We start from the raw sequence: 21,806 nt of genomic DNA on the forward strand, positions 1-21,806 counted from the left end.
GATGGGAAATGATAAGCATTAAGGCAAGTTCTGCCCTGCTTCTAAGGAATAGAGACCATCAGGAACCCACTGCTGGGATGGCATCCACTGCTGACCCAACAAATGAAGGACCTCTACTTGCCCTTCCTGGTTCCATGTTCCATCTCCCCAGCCTGGGCACAAGAAAACTAGGGCATCATCAGACCAGGCTACAAACAGAAAACTGTCAGTCTCATGTGCTACTGACCAGGGCACGTTTCTGAATCAGACGAGGTCCCTGACTGAAATGAGGTCTTTTTCAAGGAAAATGATAATATCACATTTTGTAAAAAGGATGAGGCATGATTCAATGGCATGCAGCACTCGCACTGTTCACCAAGGCCCTCCACACCCCAAAGCTACCCATCCGTCCTGACCCTCACAATGGGTTACGCGACCTCACCTCACCTATGTATCCTCCTTCCTTAGCCAACACACTAAGGAGAAACTGAGACACGACAAAATTAAATTTGCCTAATGTCGAAGGGCTAGTAAGTGGCGGAGAAAAGACTAGAAAAAGGCTAAATCCAAGTCTTGTTCAATGTTCTCCGTTACACCAGTAGTTCTCAACTGGCAGGAACGATGTGAACACACCCAGGATGGGGTGCAGAAGTCAGCTTTCTTCCACCAGCTCAAAAGCGTTTCATGCCCTTTAAATTTACAGAAAAAAAAAGATACACGTAACAACAAAATATCTTCCTCTGGGAAAAAGTAGGCTTTTTGAATTTTCAATGTAAGGCCCTAGTTTCTTTACTAGAGTATCTGGTGGGATAAAATTACTCATTTGTTCATTTATTCAACACCTACTATGTGCCAGGCACTTGCTGGGAGCCATACACAAGGGTAAACAGGATACCTGCCCTCAAAGAGCTTACAATCTCACTGGGGACAACTGGAAACTAGCCTCTGCCTCATGTTTCAAAAACAAGAAGTCTTGGGGCAGCGGCAACTGTCACCACTTTCCTTACACACACACGCTCTTTGTCCAGCTCACTTACTTATGAGACTTCTTCACGTTGGCCCCATCGGGCCCCTTGCCGCAGTCGTAGGCCTGGATGGTGAATGTGTAGTCTTTCTGGAGTTCACAGTCCAGTTTCTCTTTTGAGCGAATGATTCCCTCGCCAGTGGATTTATCCACCACTACCGCATCAAAGGGGACATTCTGCCCATGAATTTTAAATCCACAAATCTCACCTAGGGAGTCAAAACAGCATGGGTTAGAATTTCCGCCACACAAACCCCGGGCACGCTCCCCTCCTCCCCCAAAGAAAATAAACAACAACAATTTGGCAGCCAGGGGTTTAGGGGGTCTGTGAACAAAGCAAGGGCACTTGTGCTTGGACGGGGGGTAAGTTCCGGGGCTTTAGTAAAAAGAAGCATGTTCTGGCTTTCCAAGCAACTTGTTTAAACTTTGCATCCATTCATGCAGGAATACAAAAGAGAGAAAGAGAAAAAATATAGACAGGCATTTCACAGGAGTACTTAAGAGAGCTCCAGGGCAAAGTAGTTTCATTAGCAAACAGCCAAGGCCTGATAACACGGAGAAACTGCCCAGCTACCTGGCAGGGCTGGGCAGCTATTTTGATTTGGACCAGAGAGGAGGTAGAAGGCACAGTTAAGTGTTGAGAGAGGAAGAAGCGTGAGGCATAGGTTCAGCACCATTATTACAGAAAGTCTGTCAAAAAAAAAAAAATATATGTATCGAAGAAACAAGTCTTCCTGTGCAATGAGCCTGGCTAAAATTAGGGAATCAAAACAAACTATTGAATGAGAAAAAGGTAGAAATACCAACTTTTCAGGCATCCATTTCAACAGCTATCAGCTACGATTAAGATACAGTTTCCATTCTCGGGAGGGATTTGCTAGACTTGCCTTTGTTTCAGACTTTATCCTATCAGACCTGAAAAAGAAGCCTGCCTGGGAACGTAAGCACCTCCAAGTTGGTCTACAAGCTTAATTAGGAGTTAAAATCTAGGTTTCCATTCTGGTCTATGGGAGAATACATATAAATACTTTGATGTATGTATAAAACTTCAGAGAGTATATTTCACATAAAAATAAAACTGAACTCTTCCAAAATTACAACTAGTAGAAAATGGTTACAAAGTGAATCTCTTAAATCCAATTTTAAAAAAAGGAACAGGATTATCCATATAGTTCAAATGGATGTCTGATTTCCAGATATTTCTAACCAAGGGTTTGGTTACATACAATTTCCATCAATATACTTAAAAATAGAAACAAAGTAGGAGAATAAATAGGGGTAAGAGAACATGACATTTCTTCTGTTTAAGGGCTGATTCCCAATTTTATAAACAAAGTTAGTGGGTTAATGTTCATAAGAGGCATAGAAAGAACCCTTTATCACCTTCTTTGGTGACTGTCACCTCAAAACTCTCTAAAGGGAGAAAAGATAAACCCATGTCAGTAACACAGGAAAGAAGAAAGCCGAAACAATAAGGAAAAAAATAGTCAAAGATGCACATATTACATAGAAAAGGTTGACATAATTTAACAACAAATTCAGTAGCCAGCTTTAGCAAAACTGCATCTTCAGTAACAAAACATCTCTATGAATCCAACTTACCACAGATTACACTAGCCTAGTGATGAAATACTGCTATCAAGTCTCTTCACATCCTCAGGTGTCATGAGGATTTTTCTCATCATGACTGCTTTGATGATAACGGTTTCTAAGTAAGTCTACTTGTTATTTTACAGTTTTCGGATTTTCATTTTCAAGCTAAGTTCTCAGTGGCTAGATTCTGGTAACATTCAACTCGTCGTTAGATTTAACAAAACAGTTGGAGGAAAGGGTTTTATTTTAACCCTTTGTTCTTGAGCTGAATAATAATGTGTTCTCACCTAAAGTACCCAACCAAGGCAACAAATACAAAGCCCTCTTCCAATGGAACATACACTTAAATGCGAACTGAAACCAGATTCCGTACTAACTGCAGCGATGCCACAACAATCACGGCTTTTATTTCGTGAAAACAGCTGTTCTCCCAAGTCAATATAAATGCTGCTCACCTCACCCTACGACCCCTACAGAGCAGACACGAGAAGATCAGGAGTCCCTCTCCCCGGACTCAGCGTGGCCTCGCTGGGGAAACCGTCCCTCCCCCCAGAGGTTACACAGCCTCAATTCCCTGCCTTTTTTTTTTTTAATGGTTTTACCACATATTTGCATATCCCTCAACAGTGTTGTTTATTTTTGAGTTTCAAAACATGGCCATCATACGGTGTGCAATTTTTGTGACTTGCTTTTTCACTCGACCTGTTCCAACCGTGTGTGTCTGAGATGCCTTCGTCCTTGTTGGCATATGCAGTCACATAGTTCATTCACTCTCAAGAGCACGCACAGGGAGAACCCAATGAGTTAAAACATAAGCGCTTAAAACATTGCCCGGCACAAAGAAAGCGCTCCGTGAACGTTTGCTGTCACTGTAATTATTTCCCATTGTGTGAACACACCGTAACTCCAGTGTTTTGCTGTGTATGAACAAGGCTACGGTGGGTCCTTCTGTCCTGCCTCCTGGGCACATACGCAGGCTCTCTCCAGATCTGTGCTGCCCGGTACAGGAGCCCCTAGCCACATGGGGCTGCTAAAAATTGAACTAAAATTCATATTTTAGTGCGTGATATTAAAAACTCAGTTCCTCGGTCGCAGTGGCTGCATTTCAAGGGCTCAACAGCCACGCATGACTAGTAACCACTGAATGGGGACATGGACAGGGCATTCCACCACCATCGCAAGCTCGACGGGCCAGCGCTGCTCAGAGTGGTGGGGGCAAACCCGCAGGTCAAGTCCAGCCAGGGCATGATTTTGAACAGCCTGCGAGCTGAAAATGGCTTCTGTGTTATCACTTCATGACACAAGAAACTTACATGAAATTCAAACTTCATTGTCCATAAGTGATGTTTTATCAGGACACAGACCTGCTAATGTCTTGTCTAGGGCCGCTTTCCCCTCCCCCGATAGTGGCACAGTTGGGTCACTGCCGCAGAGACCCTGCAGGCTGCAAAGCCTCAAACTCTCACTACCAGCTTTTTACAGAAAGGCTGGCTGACCACTGCTCTAGAATCCACCATGAGCAGAACTGCTGGGTACCAGCTGTGTCCAACTGTTTTCCAGAATGCTCAGTCACTAGATTACATTCACACTTTTTGGGTGCATACCAATACAGCACAGTACATGTTAAGATAAATCAAGTTGCCCTGCTTTAATTCAGAGGTAACGTCTCGGTTTTTGACTTGGAGTTTGCTGTTCTGAAGAGAAAATGGTGAGGCCGTCTCACATCACTCACCGTGACAGCATGTGCTTTCCCGACAAGGCAGCTGTGTAGGCAAGTGAGATTTAAGACCCTGGGATGAAGCGTCTGACCTGGGTGATGCCGCCCACTTGGTGCATTGCTGAGTAAGAGTTTAACGACACTCATCATTCAGGCAATGTCCTTGAGACTGTTTCTGAGATTACGAGGAGAGTGGAACTGTTTGCCAAAAGCTGAAACTCCCTCAGTCACTCCTTGGGGCTATCAGGCTAGGAGGAGGGGGAGGGAGGACCTCGAGGGTAGGAAGGCACTGGGGTGTTTCCAGTCTATACTTCAGGTGTCCGGGGAAGGCTGCATTGATAAGGTAACGTCAGAGTAGAAACCAGAGGAAACTAAGGGAGCAAACCACATGCTCATCTGGGGAAGAGTTCCACACAGAGGGAACAGCGAGTGCAAAGGTCCTGAGGCAGACCTGGGCCTGGCCTGGCTCAGGAACAAGGAGGCGTGTGCTGCTCAGTGGCCGAGCACAGGGGAGGACAAAAGATGAGGTGAGATACAGACAAGCAACTTGAAGCTACGGCAGTTACTACACAATTGCAGCTTCTCCCCCAAGGGAGGAGGGCATGACTGGAGAGTTTTGAGCAGAGAAATAAATAAATACGGCTCATAGTCTGAAAGAATCCACCTGACTGCTGTGCTGAAGATAAGTCTGTCAGAGGGCAAAGGTGGATACTGGAGTGACCCAGGCAGAGATGCTGAAGGACAGACCAGGAAGAACATGGGACGGTGGGAAGTGGTCAGGTGGGTTTTGAAAGTAAGGCCAAGGCCGAGGGATTCTGAGTGAGAAACTGCAAAGGATGAAGTTGCCTTCAGCCGACATGGGAGAAACCACGGAAGGAAGGTCTGGAGGGAGGAATGGGAGTTTGTACTTCAGCTTTGAACATGTACCTCTACTACAATTTGTTACGGAATAACACCTCAAACGGATGATTATCAAATCTAAGAAGAGACGTTATTTTGAAACTCATGTATTTCCAGGCTGCTCTCTAGAAGACAGGATCTATTTACAATGAGAACAGCAAAAACGTACACGTGTTATCTTCCCCACATACCCCACCGATTGTACCTAAGTCACTACTCAAATGGGCTACATCATTAGGATCTGGTGCCTCAGATCCATGGTGCTCATTACACAGCTAGGTCAACTGCGTCCTTTCGCCTGGAATGACTTAAAAACCATCTCGCCGGCCGGCAGCTCGACGCAGCAGGGGCAGCACGAAGTTCACCCCGGGCAGACCCGGGCTTTCCGTACCACCTGCGTGGCCTCCGTGTCTCTGCTGGGTCTTCTAAGCCATTGTCTGCAGACTGGCCAGTACACGCACTTCTCGGGGTCCATCTACTCGTCCAACCGGGGACCCCGATTCTAATGAGGAAGACGGATCCTACTGGAGCAGGCGAGGGGCGAGTGAATGAGTTAAAGCGACCGCAGTATTTCAGATGAGATCTGGTGAGGGCTAGACTGAGGCGGTGTCAGCAGGAAATATTTAAGGGATTTTAGGAGGATCGACAGGACTTTCCAACCCACTGGGCAGAGAGGGTGAAAGGGTTGGGAGGAACGTCCGGGTTTTCAGCTGATGGTGCCCTTTAGGGAACTGAGGTGCAGAGAAAAGAGGAAAAGATTCACGAAAAAGGTGTTTGGCCTGTTTATCCCAAGCAAACTTCTTGCTAGTTTGTTTGTTGGAGGATTTTAAAGCCCCACATTAATCTCTTTCATCCATACAAAATTCACTGGATGCAGATAAAGACCTTTCTCTTTAACATAACTACAGTCACATTACACAGCCAACAAAATGAACAATAATCCGTTGGATATTTTCATAGGGAGTATCCTACTGCCTCTCATTCAGTTTATCATTTTCCTCCTCCAAACCAGGGACCAATTTCTGTCAATAAGTCTCCTGGGAGCTGATCTTTCTAAACTTTCAAGTGGTCGTTGATTCATTCTTCTCCCCTCTCCCTCACACTTGTGTGTACAGTTCTCCTAGTGACACACATATGACCGTTACATACATGTGGTTACGCAGGAGCCGCACGTATCAGGTGGAGCTGCACCATGGCGATGACACAGAAAGCGCACCTCTGCCCTTTGCATCCTCAGGCTGCTCTCCCAGACTCAGCCTTCTCCCAACCTCAGCGAAGAAGGACCCCTCAAAATCACCTCTCGTATTCTGTTTTCTTTCTGTCCTGTTCCTTCCCACTCAATCCACACCACGCACCATTGCTCCGCTAGATAAATCTACCTACAACCCTGCTCCCGTCATATCTGAAATGCCCCACCAGGTTTCCTGGACGACCCCTCTAGCTATGATGGCCTCAGAATGGACCAAACCCTCCCCTGTCTCTCTCCACTCTTCATTCCCTTAAGATCATCTAAAATAGTCAAAAGAATTTTTAAAAAGCAAAACATAAAAATATAACAACGGATGAACCCAGCAAAGTAGAGATATGACTTCTCGCTACCCAGCTGCATCCAGGTTCTTGGCTGACAGTGTTTTCTCTTCTGTCCCTTTGGTTCCTGGCTGGCCTGGCATTCTTTCTCCGTCTTCTTCCAAATCTGAATTTGGTCTCAAACTCTTCCCCAAATGAGAGGGGTGTCTCTAGAGCCTCTCCTGTGGCCTCACTAGCTCTGGTGCCGTCCTGCCCTCACACCACACTGCTAATGGAGATCATGGGCGCCAGCTCCAACACTTACGGCTCGGGGAAGTCCCTGGCGGTCCAGTGGTTAGGACTCCACGCTTTCACTGCAGGGGAAAACAGGTTTGGTCCCTGGGCAGGGAACTAAGATCCCACAAGCCGTGACGTGGGGGAAAAAAAAGAAAACCCACTTGGGTCCTCTGGTGGCAACAGATATCCATTCCAGCTAACTCAGCGAAAGGGCCTTCACTGAAGAGCCACTGGGAACTCATGGAATTGACTGCAGGCCAGAGAAAGGGACTTAGGACACTGTCAGAAACCAAGGCAGCTTGAGAGACCAGCAAAGAGGAGCCACAACAGTCCCAGAGCAAAATGGTCTGGACAGGAATGAATGTGACCACACCTGGTATCAGCGCCTTTGTCCCTCTGCTTGATATTCACATTCCAAGAGGGAGCATCTGGTCAGCCCTGCTAGGGTCATGCATGTGCCTGGCTGGGGAAAGCAGGGTAATGGGTTGTAGACCCACCAATCTGGACCCAACAGGAAAGAGACCAGGGGCTGTTAAGGGAAAATGGACATTTCCTGAGCAGCAAGTGTCCACTACAACGTCTCTGCTAATCCAACTCTCCTCCTTAACCCACTTCTCTCTCCTTGGCGTCTCTCCACACCCACCAGCTGGACATCCAGGCTGACTCTTATTTATGGCGACTTTTGACTTCCTTGCTTACTGGTCCAGGCTAGTTTCTAGAACAAGCTCATGTGTGGCTCTAATCAGAACAGTTTTTCAAGATACCTTAAAAGTACAAAAAGCATACACGCAAGGGTTATGTCCTCCAAGCTCTTCAGACTACCGCAATGGCTCTCAAATTTCAGTGCGCCAAGAACTGCCTGAGAAGCTCGTTGAAAATGTAGTCTGCCAAGCCCCATTCCCAGAGCTTCTGACTCAGCAGCTCTGGGGCAGAGCTCAGTAATCTAACAAGCGCTGCCAGGTGGCTCCAATGCAGATGGGCTGCAGTGTGAACTTGAGAGACTGGCCCATCTGTGGTTTCCAAACCTCACGGGCTGGTTACAGATTTCTAAACTGTGCTCCTTCAAGTACAGACTCACACAGGCAAGAGTAGAACAGGGGAACCTGCACTCTACGGATGGGCCCCAGCACCATCTGGATGAATGTATTAGGTTAAGCCACACGAAAATGCCATTTTTGTATGTTGAAAATGTCAAAATATTTGAAAAAATGGAATGTCAGAAATTTTATATGATTCAGCCTAGTATAAGGCAGTAATCAGCTGAGTAGCTGTTTTAAATAAGTCAGGATCCGGATGTCAGGACAGAAACTTGATTAGAAAACCACGTGCAAGGTAACACCCCATCCATTCAGCTTAACAACACAAACTGTGCAGCCCTGAGCTCACTCCCAACCCCCTGCTCCTCCACAAGCCACACGAGCTAACTACTCACCCACCTCTTTGGAAGCCCTGCCAGCTCCCACCTCTGCCCCAGCCTCCCCTCCGCCCTTCACTGCCCATGGACCTCCTTCCCATCCTTGACAGGAGCTCAAGCCTGCCTTTGGAAATCACCTCCTTTCCTTTTTTTTTTTTTTAATTTATTTATTTATTTTTGGCTGTGTTGAGTCTTTCGTTTCTGTGTGAGGGCTTTCTCTAGTTGCGGCGAACAGGGGCCACTCTTCATCGCAGTGCGCGGGCCTCTCACTATCGCGGCCTCTCTTGTTGCGGAGCACAGGCTCCAGACGCGCAGGCTCAGTAGTTGTGGCGCACGGGCCCAGCTGCTCCGCGGCATGTGGGATCCTCCCAGACCAGGGCTCGAACCCGTGTCCCCCGCATTGGCAGGCAGGTTCTCAACCACTGTGCCACTGGGGAAGCCCCCCTTTCCTTTTTTAACCCCCATCACCTTGCCTTTTCATGAACTCCAGTCCACACCGCACTGCCTCTCTCACCTGACACTGAACTATAAACATCCTGGCAACCCTGCTTAACTCTCTGACAATGCTGGTTTTGCCTTCCCACCTAGATGATCAGTGTTTTGAGAAATGCTTTTTTGCATTCTCTGGAAGACTTAGCAAAGCTACCTCATATTTAATGATTATTGATCTCAAACCTTTCCTGGAGGCAAATGCATCCAACATGAGTTCACTCCAGTCAGTAACTGTTAATAGGAAGTTTCCGTCCTGACATCCGGATCCTTACCTATTTAAAACGGCTACTCAACTGATTATTGCCTTATGCTAGGCTGAATCACATAAAATTTCTGACATTCCATTTTTTCAAATATTTTGACATTTTCAACATACAAAAATGGCATTTTCATGTGGCTTAACCTAACACATCCAACTCATTGCTGCAAACACAATGCCAGCCCAGTTGCACATGCTGAAAAAGCAAAACTGGGCAGAGATGTGTGGTAGTGAAGCCCTATGGAGAAAAGTAGCACAGATCTGAGTTGGTTCTAACATCAACAAAAGTAAAGTTCCTGTTCTTGCCCTGAAATTTCTTTTGGATTCCATTAGTATCATAATTGTTTTAACTAATCTTGTAGAATGTCTGTACTCAGTCCGGGAGGGCAGGAAAAAGAATGCTTCTGGAACCACCTACTAAAGGGAAGAGCTTCAAAAAGGGGGGCGGGGGGTGCAGGGTGTTCAGCTTCCGATACAGGCAGTGAAGAAGGGGTAACCGTCAAAACAGCAACAACGTGGCCTGTGAAGTGGTCCCAGCTTTTAACTCCCCATTAAATATATAAAACGTACAATACATGTTCTTACCCTCACCTCTACTCAGGCTTTCAGCAGATTAAGGAAAAGGGGCTGAATAAGGAATTAAGTCGTTTCGATTTCCTAAAATACATGACAAATACCAAGACTTTATTCTCTTAGTTTCACCCCCAAGAAAACAACGTGGGCCAGACCCTATGCGCTCCACATGAATGTCTGATGAGTGACAATTTACAACACACTTTGGTGACTAGGCTTCCCACATTACACAGGTATTTATTTCGGAGGCTGCACAAGTAATCTCCAGTGGTTACCCACACACAGGTCCTGTGATGGGATGAGACTGTGGACCAGAATGTTTACAACGTTGTAAAGTCAATATCATGAGAGCTGACCCGGTGGAACTAAGAATCACGCTGCAGTCAGACCGCCTAGCTCGAAGGCAGCGCGGCTGTTTGTGAGCTGTGTGATCTTGGGAAAACTCACTCCTTCCTTCTACAAATATTTATGGAAGCGTCAACTAGTCCCAGGTGCTGGTCTAGGGACCGGGGATTAAATGGAGAATACGGTAGTCATGCTGCTGACAGACATGCTCTGAGTCTCCGTTTCTTCATATGGAAAATGGGGGCATGAGAGTACCCACCGCATGAGATTGCTGGAAAGAATCAGACAAAGTAACTGTGTAGAGCCCTGAGAACACCCTCGGCCACACTGAAGAGCTCAGTAAATGTCAGATGTGCCCGCTGCCTCCACAACCACCATCATCATGGTGTCAAAATAAACTCAACGTCACCACAAAATAAACTCAACGTCACCACCAAAACCAACCTAAGATGAAAATAAGGCTCCAGACCTAGCCTCCGCTTTACCCAAAAGTTATTTAAGAAATCAGTGAGAAAATGGAACACTATGAAGACTATTAGAGAAAGATGGAAAAACAGTTCTCACAGAATGTTAAGTAAAGAACTATTTTTAAAAGATTCATAACAGCAGCAGCAAACACTGTACACAGCACCTATTACATAGCAGGCATTGTTTTAAGCTCTTCATATTTATACATAAATAAGTTAATATTCCCCAAACCCTGTAAGGTATGTGATATTATCCTCATTTTACAAGTGATGAAAAGTGAGGCACAGAGATGTTACGTAATTTGCCCAAAGCCACACAGCCAGTAAGTTTCAGAGCCAGGATTCAAGCACAGGCTGCTGGCTCTAGGGTTTGTTTTCCTACGTACCCGTCCACTACAGCCTCGTGGGGGCAGTGTTCTGTATAGCAGCTTGATGGGTAGTTGGATGGGTACCATGGCAACAGAAGAGGGAAGGAGACAGGTGTTCCCTTCCCTGGGCTGTGCAGCTACTCACTTTGGTAGGATGAGGACCATGCTTCAGGAAGAGTAGATGAGCATCAATTCCACCCCTGGGTGTATAACCAAGAAAACTGAAAACTGACGTCCACACAGAAACTCGTACACGAATGTTCACAGCAGCATTATTCACAATCACCACAAAGTGGAAACAATTCTGATGCCCATTACTGATGGATGAATGAATGAAATGTGGTCCATCCGTACATCGAAATATTATTTGGCAATAAAAAGGAATGAAGGACATGCCACAACACGGGTGAACCTTCAAATCATCACGCTAAGTGAAAGACGCTAGTCACAAAAAGCCACATGTTGTATTTATATGAAATATCCAGAATAGGCAAATCCATAAACAAGTAGTAGACTAGTGGTTGCCAAGGGGAGTGATTGCTAGCAGGTGCAAGGGTTTCTTTTTGGGGAGATGAAATGTTGTGGAACTAGACAGTGGCTGATGGTTGGACAATCTTATGAATATATTAAAAAACCAGTGAACTGTATACTTTAAAAGCTGTATACATTATGGTACATGAATTGTATTTTTAAAAAAAGACTGTAAGAGCAACTGTGCTCCCCTGTGAAAATCTCCAGAAGGAAAATACTTACTTTTTCTGTCCACTATGGCAAATACAATCAAGTTACCACTATACTTGGCTCTAAAGTGCTTCTCTATATAGTTTTTTAAAATCCCAATATATAACTTTGGCACATCAATAAAAAAATACCTGAGGATCTCTAAAAACATAAAACTTTATAAGTGTTATTTCATTCACAATAACACATTAAGTTTTGAAAAATGACCCAATAAAATTAAATCCAACAAGAAAGAAGAAATAAGTAACTTTATTAATATGACTTCAAAGTTAGTATTCAATGTACACTTCACTTCCTACCTCCCTTCCTTTGTGCCTTCCTGTGGTGCCACATACAGCGTCATAGTGAAGAGCCGTCCTGCCTGGGTTGGAGTCTGACCTCTGCCACACACTGGCTGTGTGACCCAGAGCAGGTAAGCTAGCTGCTCTGTGCCTCGGCTTCCTCTTTTTAAAACAGGGGTGGCAGGAAGCATACTTACCTCAAAAGGTTGTTGTGGATTAAACACAAATGCGTATTTGTAAAGCACTTACAACAGTGCCTGGGACACGAAATGCTTTATAAGTGTTATGTATCACGAGCGATGTAATGGGACAGAGCTCCACCAGCAACAGGACTGGACACGGGTGAGAATTCATAAAGAGAGGCCTGGGGGAGTAAATACAGAACTCCTGACTGCAATCACTTCTCAGAATGCATGAGATGTCAGAGATGTACAAGTCCCCTCAGAAACATGAGCTAGATAACCCTATTAAGGTTATTTACAAGGCACTGAAACGTCACACCCATAAGGAGGAACTGCATATAATAACCAAAGGTGTTGCATGCAAAGTGTGTGTATATATGTATATGCAAACACTCAAAAATCTAGCTATTCACAGAGGAAACCACTAGGTAATGCTAAAAATGATTTTAAATCGGGGGCGGGGAGGAACAAACAAACAAAAAAATCCCCTTGGCTACCAGACAGATACTGTACGCCTAGCACAGAGCGCTTCCTCTACCATCCATCTAACTGGATTTCTGTCTAAAAACCAATAAACAAGTAAAACTAACTGTAAAGGTCTGTCTCTGCCACTGACTCCAATACCATAAGCTGCTTCTCGGGTTACTTTCCTGGAAATGGGATGTGGCACTTGAACAGAAAGAAGAACAAACTCATTTTTTAAATAGCTCTTCAGAGGCAGCCTCGCATTCACTGCCGCCATTTACCATACTAAATTTAATGTATGGAATGATCTACACGAGCTACTGAATTTTTCTCATTTGTCCCGAGGCAAACAGAACAAACAGAAATTTTGTTCTGGAAAAACATCATGCTGAAACTGCTCTTTAAAAATTAACTTCACGATGTCAATTCTGACTATGAGGCAAAGAAAGGGTGAAGCAGCCCGTTCCTCCACAAGTTAAGGAAGTTACTATGGCCCTGACGTAAAGCAAGGACAGTTCTGATTTGCAAAGTGCTACTGAATGTTAGCAAAGCAGCAAATCTCCAAAGCAACCCTAGAGATTTGTCCCTATAAACACTTAGCTGACAATCTTATGAAGTAACTCAAGTTAAAAATTTACTGAAAGTAAAATCTAAGCCAAAAGAATTCATTTATAAAAGATTGCTCAATGTCTTTAAATAAGTCTTTTCAGGTAACTGAAACCTAGGCAGTGCAAGGAAAATCTTGAGCCGTAATTACCTAGATCCTTGCCGTGCATGGACCAGTAGCACCAGGGAACAGGTTAGAAAGGCAGAATCCCAGGTCCTCCCAGACCCACTGTTATCTAAGCTTCCATTTTTTTTTTTTTTTTAAGGTTGCATTTAACACGATCCCTGTGCTCTGCATGAATGCTAAAGTCTGAGATGCACTGGTCTCGATGCTCTCTCTCTGGTTACATCCAGACAAGGAACGCAGTGATGCAATTAAATATTTTGCTTTTCAACAAGTACAGGCTTTTGGGGGGGGTCAGGTACGCCCAACTCTTAAAATTAAAAGGAAAAAAAATGGTACATGGGGGCCACACACAACCCTTAGCTATCAAGACATTCTCAGAAGGGCTCAGAAACAACCCAAAGGGGACGTGTGAAATGCTTCCCACAAGCCCAAACTCATGGGGAGTGAACAAAGACACGCCGGTACCTGCAAAGCGCAGAGGTGCATCTTTGTCCAGGGCGATCAGGGGCGGGTCGAGGAGCACGGTGCTGTCACTCTCCGTAACTAAGCCGTGATACGTGGGCTCCAGCCATGGCTTGTGCTTGTTGACTGTGTTCAAAAACAGAAAAAGGAGAAAGGACATAGGCCAGGTTAGAATTATTATTTTCAACTCGACTGCTTTTGAAGACACACATCCATTATTAAAACAATAAAACTCTCATGAGTTTGGAAGGCCACGCTACTATTTTTTTTGTGGCAAAGTTTGGTATCAACGCCCAAATGGGATGAAATCCTAAATTCTAAAGTGATGTAGAAATTATCTGAGGCCATGAAGCAACCAAAAATAAGAAATAAATTGCTCTAGAAATTGAAAGAAAGAAAAAAGATTGATGGTTATGGACGTTATCATATCTTACTACCTCTGTTTTCAGCCTCTCTTAGAAAAGTTACAAATAAAATATGTTGATTCTTGGATTAAGAGATACAAACTAAACAAGGTCCTACTGCATAGCACAGGGCACTATATTCAGTATCTTCTAATAAACTATAATGGAAAAGAATCTGAGAAAGAATATATATTTGGTAGGACAAAAAGTTTGTATGGATTTTTCTGTAAGATGTTATGGAAAACCCCGAATGAACTTTTTGGCCAACCCAATATATAAAGAATATATATATAAAAGAATATATATACACATATATTTTTTATATATATAAAAAGACAGAATCACTTTGCTGTATACCAGAAACTAACACATTGTAAATCAACCATACTTCAAAAAAAAAATTTTAAAGACAAACTACTACGTATAAAATAGATATGCAACAAGAATATATTGTACAGCACAGAGAAATATAGCCATTATTAGGTAATAACTTTATTTTTCTAATTTTTTAAAATGTATTTATTTATTTTTGGCTGCTTTGGGGTCTTCGTTGCTGCGCGCAGGCTTTCTCTAATTGTGGCAAGCAGGGGCTATTCTTCGTTGCGGTGCATGGGCTTCTCACTGCAGTGGCTTCTCTTGTTGTGGAGCACGGGCTCAGCAGTTGTGGCTCACAGGCTCTAGAGCACAGGCTCAGTAGTTGTGGCACACGGGCTTAGTTGCTCCACAGCATATGGGATCTTCCCGGACCAGGGCTCGAACCCGTGTCCCCTGCATTGGCAGGCAGACTCTTAACCACTGTGCCATCAGAGAAGTCCCTAGGTAATAACTTTAAAGGAGTATAATCTAAAAAATACTGAACCGCTATGTTATACACCTGAAACTAATATTGTAAATCAACTATACTTCAATTTTAAAATGTTATTTCTTTATGACAATAATAATACATTATTTATTTAAAATTAGCATTACAAACAAAAACATAAAAGAGGTGAAATAAGACTTATGAATATAAAATTACAAATATGAGGTATTAAAAGAAAATGAAATGCAAAATTTCTGAAAAACTTGACTGAAAACACAGTGTTCAAGAAAAAACCCCTTTCGGGATTTCCCTGGTGGCACAGTGGTTAAGAATCCACGTGCCAATGCAAGAAACACGGGTTCGAGCCCTGCTCCGGGAAGATCCCACATGCTGCGGAGCAACTAAGCCCGTGCACCACAACTACTGAGCCTGCGCTCCAGAGCCCGCGAGCCACAACTACTGACCCACGTGCTACAACTACTGAAGCCCCCGCATGCCTAGAGCCCGTGCTCCGCAATAAGAGAAGCCACCGCACTGAGAAGCCCGTGCACCGCAACGAAGTGTAGCCCCCGCTCGCCGCAACTAGAGAAAGCCTGCACGCAGCAACGAAGACCCAGCGCAGCCAAAAAAAGCCCTTTGGGATCGGGCCAGCCTGGACTCAGAGTCCAGTTCTCCTCTGTTATTTGCTGTGTGACCTGGAGCATAATAGCTGACCTCTCCTGATCTCAATTTCCTCTTTTATGAACCAGGGACACCCCACAACCCACAGGGCTGGGGTGGATAATTGGAGAAGCAGTGTTTTTCCTACTCAATTAGGCACTAGCACTGCTACTTTTGTTTTTAAGGTAAGAACATCTGCTCTGGCAGTCCGCTTACCTGAGAAAATGAATATGTAGTTTCTGTCCATTTCGTTCTGCCCCGGGCTTTGCCCCCAGGGAGGTCTGTGCTGCAACTTTCCCTGGTTGTGGACACCAAGCCCCTCCCCGGGTTCCTATCTCCACCAGCTTGTTTTGGGCTCATCTCACAGTTGGAACCTTTCAATTTTCCTTTTACTTCCACCTTCTGAATGTTCACATTATAACCTCAGGATGTATAATTAACCATGGAATGACTCCTGAAGCTGATCTGATTAAAAGGAATGTTATGAAACTTTATTTCCATGCAGTTGGTGCCTATTTCTTGAATGAACTACCCAGATTCTCTTCCGTAAGTTTAAGTCAACCCAGAAGTAACTGAAAATAAATTTAAATGTTTAACCATGTTTAATACAATGTGACCATGATGAGATACTACTTTTTTCGCTGTTGTGTGATGATGGGAGAAAGTGCGGGTCAAAAGCACCTGAGCCTCACCTGCACTTAACTCCCTCGAGACCTACTGGAGGACCAGTGTGCTCACAGGTGAGATTCCAAATGAGGAGGCGTGTGCAGGCCTATGTCTGCAAGGGGGGAGAAAAGCTACCACCTCTCTACTTAATGACGCATCCACCAGGCATTTTACACATGCTGCATCCAAACCAAGAGCAAATCCCTCTGCCTTCATCTTCAAAGTAAACCCAGACCCACGGGGAGTTGGTTAAAGGGTATAGAGTTTCGGTTTTGCAAGATGAAAAGAGTTCCAGGGGTTGGTTGCACAACAGTATGAAAGAACAAACTCAACACTACTGACTTGCACACTTAAAAATGGTTATAATGGGAAATTTTATGTTACGGGTATTTTTCCACATTCTTTAAAAATCCACACCCACAAAATGAACCCAGACGCAGCCATTTCTCATCCTCTCTGCTGCCCACTTAGATCTACTACAAAAGCCAAGTATCCTTGCCTCCTGCACTGACTCTTCCTTCCCACGGTGGCCGGGGGACCGCTTCTCACACGGGGGTGGCTCAAAGCCTGTGCTCTCAGAACCTGTCTACACCAAAGGTACTGAGGACCTCAAACGGCTTTGGCTTAGGTGGGGCCCATCTATCTATCAGTATTTACTGTGCTGGAAGTTAAAACCAAGAAAAATGTTAGTGTTTATTAAGTCATTAAAAAAAAAACCCATTGTAAGTTATCATAAATAATATTTTAATGAAAATAACTGTATTTTTTAAAACAGAGTTTACTAAGAAGACTGGCAATGTTTTATACTTTTGCAAACCCTTTCACCTTCTGGCTTAGCAGAAGACAGCTGGGTTCTCACCGCCGCTCCTGCAGCCAATAGGCTGCTTATTACGCGTCATGCAGCCTCTAGAGAACTCCGCTGCGCACTCGTGAGAAAACGAGGAAAAGGCAAGTCGTATCTTAATATAATTAAAACAGTTTTGACCTCTCAAATGCCCTGACAAGGTCCCTCGCTTCAGACCTCTGTTCAAATGTTTCCTCCTCCAATTATAACTGCATCTGCTGCTCTGCCCTCTAGCCCCCCACTTCCTTCTTCTTTTCTCTGCTACTCCTCCCGACCACGGGCAGTCAGCCTGGGACGTGGAGCAGATTACCTGGCTTCCCTCGGCCTCAGTTTCCTCATCCGTAAACTGGGGACAGCAACAGTACCCACCTGGTGGGTTCCTGTGTGATCAAACCAGTCATGTGTAAAATGCTCAGGACAGTGTCAGGCACTCAGTAGATGCCACAAAGGGGTTGTGTTGTTGTTACTTCTCCTGCACACATACCCGTACAAAACCAGAGATTCCGGGAGGGCGTGACCTTTGTTCTCTGCTAATTCCCAGTACCTCGGGCCGCAATAACATCTCACTCCTCAGGAACTAGTTGGTAAGTGAGTATATAAGGAACCCCATGTAGAGTACAAATAAAATCAGTGCCCTGGTTTATAAATTCTCTCATAGAGAAGAAAGTTTTGGTGCTGAGGATTTAAAAAAAAAAAAAAAAAAAGGTACGATTTGGTGTTTTAGACATTGGGAAGATGTTATTTTTTGTTTCTGGAAGGTGGATGTTCTAAGCAAAGGAGACAAGAATCCGGAGGCATCGCATACATCAAAATACCGAGGGGTCTGCCTGGAAGGTAAGCCGAGCCCAAATCCAGGTCACAAAGGCCAAAAGTTCATAGTGCCTCTGGAAAACATCTCCCCTCACAAGAGCTGCTCCCGGGACAAGAGATTTGGTGGAGAGAGTTCAGCTGGTTGTGGTACACCTGCCCTTCTCCTCCAGAAATACCGCCCAGGCCAGCGGCAAGTTAACTGGCACAGTGCTCCGCGCGGGCCGCACAGCTGGCTGCAGCCTTTGAGCGGAGAGGGCTCCAGGCAGCACAGAAAAGAGCCTCGCTTTGCAATCAGGCTGAATGTTTTCCCTAACTGCTGAAGTCCCCGTCCTCTCCAGGTCTTGGTAAACTATCCTACGAGAGAGGCTGGAGTTACAGACCTCATACAGATAAACAGGCCATTTTAAAGAAGGTACTCCAAAAGTAAAGGAGCTGTTACAGTGGAGGATTACTGGACTGAATGTCAATATTATGACATAGTACGAGTGTGTTTCGTGTTTGGTAATTGCAATCACTGTTGCTTTTGTTGTGGTCATCTATTTTCAATGCTTGGTGTCAGTTTATTTATCTCTTGTAAAAATAAAATACAGTGTGTGTGTGTGTGTGTGTGTGTGTGTGTGAGTTGTGGAAAAAAAAAAAAAAAAGACCATCAAAGAAAGTACTCCAAAACCTCCATCGTTTGTCACTAATCTCTCATTTTGAAACACAGAGGCTATTAGTTCAATTCACTAATGATAATGTACTATTAACGGCAGTATTCAATTCCAATTTATTTTCACATTTAAGATTTTATTAATAAAATTATAAGCACAGCAAATAAAACTGAAGAAGACTATTCCAATATGTGAGTCCATAAAACCCCTGAGACTTAAACTAAGTGGATTTATTTAGTCCAGTAGGAAAGTAAAAAATACTAGGCAAAGCGAACTGCAGAAAACCTGTGATGGCTTTCTGCCTATGCTAATGGAAAGGCCTGCAGCTGAAAATGGCTAATGGTTCAGGGGGAATATAATACTTGAATAGCTAGTCCCCGTTCTTTTATTTTTCCCCACTATTCTAATTTTATAACCCAAAATTTCTAAATTGCTCCTTAAGCTGACAGTAGAATGAAGAGATTTGGCCAGTTCCATTGACTGAGCTTTTAAATATTTAATAAATGATATTTTTAATATTTCATCACATTCAATTGGCATTATAAAACATTTATGGAAACAAATGACTGATGTTTCTGTAATCAACCCAAAAAAGTCATAAAGAAAGACATGAGACTACTGGCCATAAGTCTAGGAGCAGGTCACCCATGTTCAGAGTCTTTACCCGATTCATTTCATTACATTCTAGATCATAAAAAAGCCAACTAAATTTTGAATGGCATAGCATTAACCAAAATCACAGAATAGCAAGGCTAAACCATATGATCATCTCAGTAGATGCAGACAAAGCTTTTGATAAAATTCAACATCCATTTATGATAAAAACTCTCCAGAGGGCTTCCCTGGTGGTGCAGTGGTTAAGAATCTGCCTGCCAATGCAGGGGACACGGGTTCGAGCCCTGGTCCGGGAAGATCCCACATGCCGCGGAGCAACTAAGCCCATGCGCTACAACTACTGAGCCTGTGCTCTAGAGCCCGCGAGACACAACTACTGAGCCTGCGTGCCACAACTACTGAAGCCCGCACGCCTAGAGCCCATGCTCCGCAACAAAAGAAGCCACCACAGTGAAGCCTGTGCACCGCAACAGAGTAGCCCCCGCTCGCCGCAACTAGAGAAAGCCCACGCACAGCAGTGAAGACCCAACACAGCCAAAAATAAATAAAAATTAAAATTAAAAAAAAAAAAACCTCTCCAGAAAGTGGGCAGAGAGGGAACCTACCACCACATAATAAAGGCCATATATGACAAACCCACAGCAAACATCATACTCAATGGTGAAAAACTGAAAGCATTTCCACTAAGATCAGGAACAAGACAAGTATGTCCACTCTCGCCACTCTTATCCAACATAGCTTTGGAAGTCCTAGCCTCGGCAATCAAAGAAGAAAAAGAAATAAAAGGAATCCAAATTGGAAAAGAAGTAACACTGTCACTGTTTGCAGATGACATGATACTATACATAGAAAATCCTGAAGACACTACCAGAAAACTACTAGAGCTCATCAATGAATTTCGTAAAGTTGCTGGATACAAAATTAATACACAGAAATCTGTTGCATTTCTATACACTCACAACAAAAGAACAGAAAGAGAAATTAAGGAAACACTCCCATTTACCACTGCATCAAAAAGAATAAAATACCTAGGAATAAACCTACCTAAGGAGGCAAAAGACCTGTACTCAGAAAACTAAAAGACACTGATGAAAGACATTGAAGATGACACAAACAGATGGAGAGACATACCATGTTCTTGGATTGGAGGATTCAATATTGTCAAAATGACTCTACTATCCAAGGCAGTCTACAGATTCAATGCATCCCTATCAAATTAGCAAGGCTAGCAATCAACCCTATAAATGTAGGCTATACCTGGGGAACACACCTATCATTTTAGGACATGGCTAGTTTCGGTGGCTGTGGTAGACTTTAATCATTAGAAATTGCCACCAATTTAAAAATCAAAATGAAAAGAATATAAGAGTCAATTTCAGGATTAACTTGAAATATAAAACTTTCATCTCCCTAAGTACATCCCAACTCTCTGGACTAAAGACAGGATGGCCCCTTACCCAGTACACACAAATCACAGACTCAGGCAAGGTGGTTCCAAAGCCTGTGTGCAGTGGCCTTGACATCAATCCAGTTTGCCACTCCGCATTCCAGAACACTTAGCTTGGTCATATCAGGCCAATATTGATATCATAATAAATAATGACAGGTGACTTAGTTTTAAGGGATTATAGGCATTTTGCTGGTATATCTTAGATGCTGTTACATGTTTTGTTTGCAGATTCAGTGTTTAACCTCAATCTGCAATTAAGGAACACTGACACTAGGTGGCGACAGGTGCCTCCGATTCCATGCTGCAAATTACCAGGCTTTGATTAAAAATCTAGCTCTTTACTTACCAAAGGAGCAGCATGTAATCTGAGTTAGCAGGCCCTTTGTTAAAGATGATATGTATAGAAAAGTGTCTTAAATTATACGCGTATAAAATCTCCAGATGATTTTTTTCTCGAAAACCATAATGAAATATTCATAGCGCCCAAAGCAAAATATAAAAAGGCATACATTCTCTGGGACTCTCTCAGTACTGTCCCAGTTGAATACTCTTATTTAGATCAGACCATCCCTGATTCTTCAAAGCAGCTTAACATCAAAGGTCTTTCAGCTTCACATCACCACTGACTTGGAGTTTGTTCCAAGAGATCTTCCCTGAACACCTGCTATGCATAAGCACACAGCAAGGTGCTGGGCTCTTGGGGAATCAAGGCACAATCTCTGGAGAACACAAACATGTCAAAGACCGTCTACATTCTAAATGATGCGGCTACAACTAAGGGGTTATGAGGTGTGCCAGGAACTTCATCAATCAGCAGGGACCAAGATGACCAAGGAGCCACCATCCCAAATGTGGCCACGCCCCTTGCCAGAGGGAAAGAGAGAGCTCTGGAGGGTCTCCCAGTGGGAGCTGAACCTTCCACCCAAAAGGGACACAAGTCACTTTTGCTCCTAATTCATGGCCAGAACTAGTCACACAGCCTCACCCAAATTCCCCAGGGTGGGGAAGTGCCATTCTACGTGTCTGGAAAGAGAGCTGGAAATATCTGAGGTCAACTCTAGGGACTGCCAGAAGTACAAGTGGAGACAGCCCCAGGGACATCCC

At 44.1% G+C, this 21,806-nt stretch overlaps 1 protein-coding gene across 4 annotated transcripts in view; it reads right to left on the bottom strand.

Moving 5' to 3' along the window:
• The window catches only part of CLSTN1 (calsyntenin 1), a 79,114-nt gene that overhangs the window by 24,246 nt on the left and 33,062 nt on the right, over positions 1-21,806 (bottom strand). For 2 of the 4 annotated variants that reach the window (XM_036846539.1, XM_036846522.1), the window contains exons 2-4: positions 13,802-13,924; positions 2,387-2,416; positions 1,017-1,212 (exon numbers count right to left, since the gene is read on the bottom strand). In XM_036846539.1, the coding sequence (XP_036702434.1) occupies positions 1,017-1,212; positions 2,387-2,416; positions 13,802-13,924 (349 nt within the window). The remainder of the gene's footprint in view (positions 1-1,016; positions 1,213-2,386; positions 2,417-13,801; positions 13,925-21,806) is intronic. The other 2 variants (XM_036846532.1, XM_036846514.1) reach the window with 1 other exon arrangement.

Source organism: Balaenoptera musculus, chromosome 1 (genome assembly GCF_009873245.2).
Source record: "Balaenoptera musculus isolate JJ_BM4_2016_0621 chromosome 1, mBalMus1.pri.v3, whole genome shotgun sequence".
NCBI lineage: Eukaryota > Metazoa > Chordata > Mammalia > Artiodactyla > Balaenopteridae > Balaenoptera > Balaenoptera musculus.